The sequence below is a fragment of the Cyphomyrmex costatus genome, unplaced genomic scaffold, assembly GCF_001594065.2.
Source record: "Cyphomyrmex costatus isolate MS0001 unplaced genomic scaffold, Ccosl1.0 scaffold563, whole genome shotgun sequence".
Taxonomy (NCBI): Eukaryota; Metazoa; Arthropoda; class Insecta; order Hymenoptera; family Formicidae; genus Cyphomyrmex; species Cyphomyrmex costatus.
In genome coordinates, this window is record NW_017279819.1 from 19,577 (window position 1) to 26,586 (window position 7,010).

The window sequence follows — 7,010 nt, forward strand, 5'->3', positions numbered from 1 at the left end:
AACATACATACATATAAGTAAAACAGATTACAATTTGCATATTACAGTTTTCTAAAAAATTGTTGCAATATGTTATTCTTAGTGCACAAAATATAAAAGTCGGTTATTGAGATTTGATTTGAAATTTATTTAATTTATACTAGCCCGTGCAATGAAAAATAAAAGCTTGTAATTCCAGAGTACCAATCTGTTAATGACTCGGAAAAAGAACATGGCGGCCTGCTCTCGAAAGATTTTCGATGGATAGAATAAATGATTAAAATAGAAGTTATGAAAATATTTTAGATTAAAAGAATTTAATCTTTCTTTGGTCGAATTTCTAATTTTTGTTTGAACTTCCGGTTTTGAATTAGTTGTGTTATAGTATGGATAAGAAATTTATCTATTAACTCTGAAAAGATAGTGACATCATTCTTACGGTGCAAGTACAAAATGTAATAGTGTTTGGAAGATTGATTTCAATATTTGCATTAATGACGGCAATCCTCGATTGGTATTGTTGAGAATGAGATAAGTAAAAGGCATTACAACATAATTTTGTGTGTTCATATCGTTATTGTTATGGAACTTCTGGAAATACGGTGGGTCCTTAATTTATTCTAATCTAATCTTACTATTTAAATGTAATACCTTTCGCACTTCAAATGTCGTAATAATAATTACTCTGTACATAAGAAAAAGGCATTTCAACATAATGTGTTCACATCATTATCGTTATGTAGCTTTTGAAAATGCGGTGGATCTTTATTTTATTCTAATCTAATCTTATTATTCATTATTTATAAGTAATACTTTTCGTACTTCAAGTGTCGAAAAAATTACTCCGTACAAGCGGACATTACTTCTAAGTGAACAACGAGAAACTCATCAGTCTTTTGAGATTATTATTTAATATCTCTACAGGCGCATTGCCCCTTTTTCGATGGCACCATAGGAACGATGCTTTTTTAGGGGGGCATCCTTTCAAGTTACTTTTCGTGGTAATATAATACAATTTAACTCGTGACAATACTGCGATGGTTTTAAATATACGTCATATTGGTCAGCAGTCGGGAGTATTTAAAACAATAATTTCATTTAATATGTATTTAAATGATGACTGCTCGGTTTATCGGTGATCCGGGTGAGGGGGTGATATGAAACTCGCGCGCATCCGCCCTTCCACATCAAAACAATCCCCAAGATTGTTTTCACTAACCGTCTAATATTAACGCATCAATTTTCTTTATTACCTTCCTTTAAAACAAATTTTTTTAAATAAAGTTTTTTACAATTAAATAAGATAACTTTTCAAAATTTTTCTTTTTAAATATTCGTCGTACCAGTCTGCAATTGAGTTTTTATTATAATTAATATTTTAAGGTCCGGTAGGTCGAAGATGGTGGAGGTGCGAGTGAAAGGTGAGAGAGAATAATAAAAAGTTGTAATAACGGAAATTTTTCCGTGTCTTCATATTCCGTAATAATTCACATTTGTGAATTACGACGAAAGAAAGGGCCGGCGAGGGTATTTGGTAGGGGAGGGGCGGGAGGAGAAGGTCCGGCGGGTCGAAAATGGTGGACGTGCGAGTGAAAGGTGAGAGAGGATGTTAAAAAGTTGTAATAACGAAAGATAGTGAAGTACGGCGAAAGAGAGGGGTGGCGGCAGTGAGTAGTGGGGGGAGGGGGAGTGAGTAGTGCAGAAAGTTCGGTGGGCGAAAGATGGTGGAGGTGCGAGTGAAAGGTGAGAGAGGATGTTGAAAAGGTTAAATGGCGGTTTGAAAAATTTTGAATGCGGAGTGAGAAGAAGAAGAAGAAGAAGGAGAAGGAGACGTTTTTTAATTTTTCATTAAAATCATCACTTTTCGACCGCTTATATCTCCAGAACGGGTTGACCGATTTAAAATTTATTTGGCTCAAATTTCTCGTGGTGATGACGCCTTTCAGGTTATATAACGTTTGATTCAAAATTTTTTATATTTTAGTAGTTATGCACCTCCCAAAAATGGACTCTAATGGCTCGGGATAAGAGACTTGTAGCGTCTCTCAGTTTTTGAACATGGCCGGAGACGCTACCGCGTCTCCTGATTGTAATGTCTTTCAGTTTTTGAACATGGCCGGAGGCATTACTGCGTCTCTGATTTATATAATTAAAAAATTTTTTATAAGTTTTATTAGTAAAAAATGTCATATACCTTCTTTTACGCAAGACATTGGAAATAATATATATACATATATTCATATAATTTCTAATGTGATATACGTCGCTTTATTATGGTGATTATAATCATCTTCTTTTATAAAATATAATAACTGATGATGAGACAATAACTTTTTTGAGTATAATAATTTTGTGAAGATACACATAATACAATTTGAAATAACATCTCTATCTTATGGATAAAAAGGTCGTGAAATATGACATAGCAGTTTGCATCACCTTAAAATTGAATATCAATCTGTTATAATGTTGTATAGAACTGTAAAGAATAATCTTTCTATATGTATGTGAGTGAGACGTACCAAACTACACATAGTCATAGACAAAACAAACATCTTTCCAGCCGTTAGTGTAGATGGAGAAAGACTTCTATAAAGAAGTATTCTTAATAATCTTCTAGTTTTTATAGAAAATGTATACCATGCTGAACTGTACCTAATATAAATTGAATTGATTAATTCTTTTATCGGTAATGAACGTGTAAATGAAAATCATTTATAATAATAATACATATACAATGTTTTGTATGTGGAGGCGTAAAGGATAGGCAAAGGCCAAATCTATTTTTTAAATGGAATGATACGTTTTTAATTTTAAATTCTGAGATAGAGCATTTTAAGACGAATACATTGATCTATAATTGAAGGTCATTGAAGGTTATACAAGGTCAATAATGGAAAATAATTGAATGGAAAATAAATTGTTTCAATGCACTCTTTGAATAACTTTGTGTCTTCTCTCTTTGTTAGTATAACGCTAATCGTTCAAGTATATCACGATTAAAGTGTATGTTTTACGAAATGCGTTATATCAAAGCAGAAAAAGTTGATATAATTTTTATTTATAGTGATCTATATATTTCGCAAGATACGCACTTCGATCAATAGATAAATTCAAACAGATCAGTAAATATGGATATTGCTATGTGCGATTCCATGTTTATTTATATACCGTGATACACTAGAACGATTAGCGGTAAACTTACAAGCACAGAAGACACGAAATTATGTACGTATATTATCGAAGATTGCATTAAAACAATTTATTTTTCCAATTACTTTCCATTATTGGCATTGCGTAACCTTGAAAGACCTTCAATTATAGGTCATTGTATTCGTCTTAACATGATTTATCAGAATTTAAATAAAGAAGCATACCACTTTATTTAAAAACAGATTTGACCTTTGCATATCCTTTAGGCTAATTCTACAATGAGCTTTTTGTTTCCTGTTTCTTGCTGTTTGTCTCATGCCTTGTAACGATGCGCCCCCGCTGTGCATTCCGACCAGATACAAGCCGTTAAGAGCATTAGATATTTCGCAATTTAAGAATAACCGCCGCCGACAGTAGCAATCGCCGATCCGACCGAAAGCGACCGAAGATCGCCGATCGAACATTTCGCGATAACTGCCGCTCCCACCGAACACAACCGAAGATCGTCGATCGACGATTTCCTCCGTAATGATCGCCGACCGCCGAACGCGACCGAACTGAAACGGAATAAAACGAGCAGGAGCAACAACTAGTATAAAATACGCAATTGTTGCTACGATCGTTCATTCCGTCCAGTTCCTTGCTCAGACCGAATACTGCACTTCAGAGTCTTATCCAGTGACTCGACGAGAAAAGGGGGTAGAGCATTCTCTGTCTCCGCCGAGCGTTCTCGGTAGTCGGCCGCCAGTGCGAGTTCCGAAGAACCACCCGACCGCGGCGGACGCGTTTCGGCTCGGGTGCTCTTAATCGTATATTTTTGAAAGTGTTGCCGACTTTGACCGAGCATTGAACCTCAATGATGAGTGCCCGCGGATGGGCTCGTCTCGGTTGTTCGTCTCTTTGACGACAGGATTCCTGACGCGCGTTATTGCGGTGTGACGACGCCGTAGACGCAGGCGCCCGGTGTCCTATCGAGCAACGCCATTTTCGCAGGCATTGCATCACCCGCTATTGTACCTATTAGACGAAAGACAATTTGACGTGATCTGGCCGTATTGCCTCCGCTTGTGGAGGTTGGAGCCATTAACCAAGAAGAAGAAGAAGGCCGCCAGTGCATCCGCTCCGTTATCAATACCACATAGCGTTCCTCATTTCATCGAGGAAACGCCTGCTGATTATTCGCGTTATGATATCCGTCGCTGGCGTATACCCGTGTATGCGAACTATCCGCGACATAATACCGCCGACCACGTTCCGCGAATCCCGCGTCCGTGGGATTTAAAGATCCCGCACGTCTTATTATTGTACTCGCGCCATAATCGACACTGCCGTTTTTCTGTTTGCGTTTCTGTTCTGTTACACGCACACACTTCACACATATACACACACGCGCCGTTACGATACACGTACGATAGACGTACACCGATTTACCGGCGATACACGCGCGCGCGCACACACACACACACACACACACACACACACACACACACACACACACACAGTAAAATAAACGTCGTCTTGTTTCTGTCTCTTATATCTAGTCTACGTATTTATATCTGCATTTCCTTTCTCCGAGCGACTGTCATAATTCCGGCGAACTGGTTCGCGCGGAAGTTAGGTTGTTTCAGCCTTCTTGATCAAAAAGCCAAGAGACAAACAAAGACAAACAGCAAGAAACAAGAAACAAAAAGCACACATTGTAGAATTAGCCTTACACCTCTACTTACAAAATAACTATTGATATCACATTATGTGCCTCTCGAAATTAAGCAACTTTATTTGATATTTTTCCTTCTTTTATTAAAAACAAGCGAGTTATTCAGATGACTTGTTTTAAATGCCTCACCTTGTATATGTGGTATTTTTACATAACGTCAAAAAATTAATAAGTGCATCGCTGTTCAGAAATTCACGGTTTCAAAAATTTCTTCCACATATAAATTTATGAATTTAATATTAATTAATAAAATAATTGAATTATAGACTCTTATATGTTTCAAAAACAATACAAAAAATTTAAGTAAATACAAAAGGCTATTAAGAGTCAACGCTGTTAGCAGTGCGTAAGTCTTGCCTCAGATTGGTTGTATATTACATACTGCGGGACAACATCATTGTTTGCAACTCTGAGTAATTTTTAATTTTATATTGTATTGTCGCTGATGATGATCCGAAACAAAGGATCGAAACGTTCGACATAATATCTATGTTATAGATTTTGAGATTATATTTTTACGCACTGCTAACAGCGTTAACTCTTAATAGCCTTTTGTATTTACTTAAATTTTTTGTATTGTTTTTTTAAATATTAATTTGCGTTTATTTTAACATTAATTAACGTTATGATTTATATAAATTAAATCTTATAATTAACAAAATAATTATTTATTTTTATCTTATAAAATTGGATAGTATCGATAAATAGGCTTACGGCATCTCTTTAGATATTATTTTGAAAACATTGAGAAATTTTCTAGAAAATTGTAAAAAATCTTAAATATTTTCTTCTCTTGTTTGCATCTAATGAAAAAACTATACAAAACTCGGTTTCTTACGCCTTATCAAAAACTTCTGTGCTTCGATCTATCAATAATTGTCCAGGAATACACATGCATATGAGATGCATAAATACAGCACAAGTTACAAAAATAGATCTTATTATCTCGTTGGTATGCTCCAGGTTATTGATAAGCTAGCAAATAATTTAAGTATTGTATAATGTATTTTTCAATAAAGATATATGTACTTAAAATACACACCTGTATTCCGATTATACTCAGAATCAACATATTCAGAGATAGAAGAATGAATGTCGCTTGAGTGAATGTAGAGTTCAGTATTTGGACATGTCTATTTAAAGAGAAAGAAAAAGAGAGAGAAAAAAGATGGATAAAATAATTTAATATATAAAGGATTGAATAATTGATGAATATCGTAATATCAAGCGTTATTGTTATCGAGTATAAACTATTATTTTTTATTGAGTAGATTGTTATTATGGACAACAGAAATGTACGTAGTACAAACTCTAATGCAAGTTGATGTCTTTTCAAGCATATCATCAATTCACGATAATCATTGCCAGTAGAACCGTGTTCCTCTGTTAATAGATGATAATGCCTTCCTGTACATATATTTTTTTCGTCTTCTAATTTAGTTTTTGCCTCACCAGTAATGTTCTCAAGACGATGACTTTGAAATGAAATACATAATTTTAACCAATGTGATTTTGATTTTTATTCATCCAAAAATAAGTAAAATATTTAGAAACACTTGTTTGTAAAAGATATACGTAAGTATGAGATCTTTCTCTCTCTCTCTCTTACTTTAATTTTATTTACCTAATAACTATAAATAAACTGCAAGCATGCAATACACACATTATATACGTAGTATCGACGGTGAACAGAATCGTTATGGTAGTTAAACTCGTAGCGTAACAATGAAACAAGATTGGATAATAATACTTTTCTTTATCTACTCTATATTCAACCGGAAATACGAATACTAATGGCCGCGACTCGTTCAGCGGCTTTACGACATCCAAGATTCTTGGTATCAATGGAATTAGCAAATAAAATATTGTAAACACGATAAAATATACTGCAAAAAAAACATACATATAACTTATTAACTGTATCAAATGTTAAACAACTCTTTCTCTCAATATAGTTACTTTATAATTCTATAAATATTTTGTAAAAATACTTGAAAATTTCAGACTTTGAAAAAATTAATTTTAATCATATTAGATGTGTCGGAAAGTTTCGTCCGTTTTTTTATGCAAAAAGTATGACTTTATTTAAGAAACAAAACGAAAACGTACATCAATCAATGTATTGGCCATCGTTAGATATAACTTTTTCCCATCTTTCTGG

At 34.4% G+C, this 7,010-nt stretch overlaps 1 protein-coding gene across 1 annotated transcript; it reads right to left on the minus strand.

Moving 5' to 3' along the window:
* Positions 1–2,367: 2,367 nt before the first annotated feature.
* On the minus strand, positions 2,368–6,721 carry LOC108779181 (uncharacterized; the record flags this gene model as incomplete). The annotated part of the gene is made up of 3 exons (XM_018546547.1): positions 2,368–2,437; positions 2,524–2,634; positions 6,600–6,721. Coding segments are annotated over 3 exons (303 nt in total), but the record flags the coding sequence as incomplete, so codon positions are not given.
* Between the last annotated feature and the right edge of the window lie 289 nt (positions 6,722–7,010).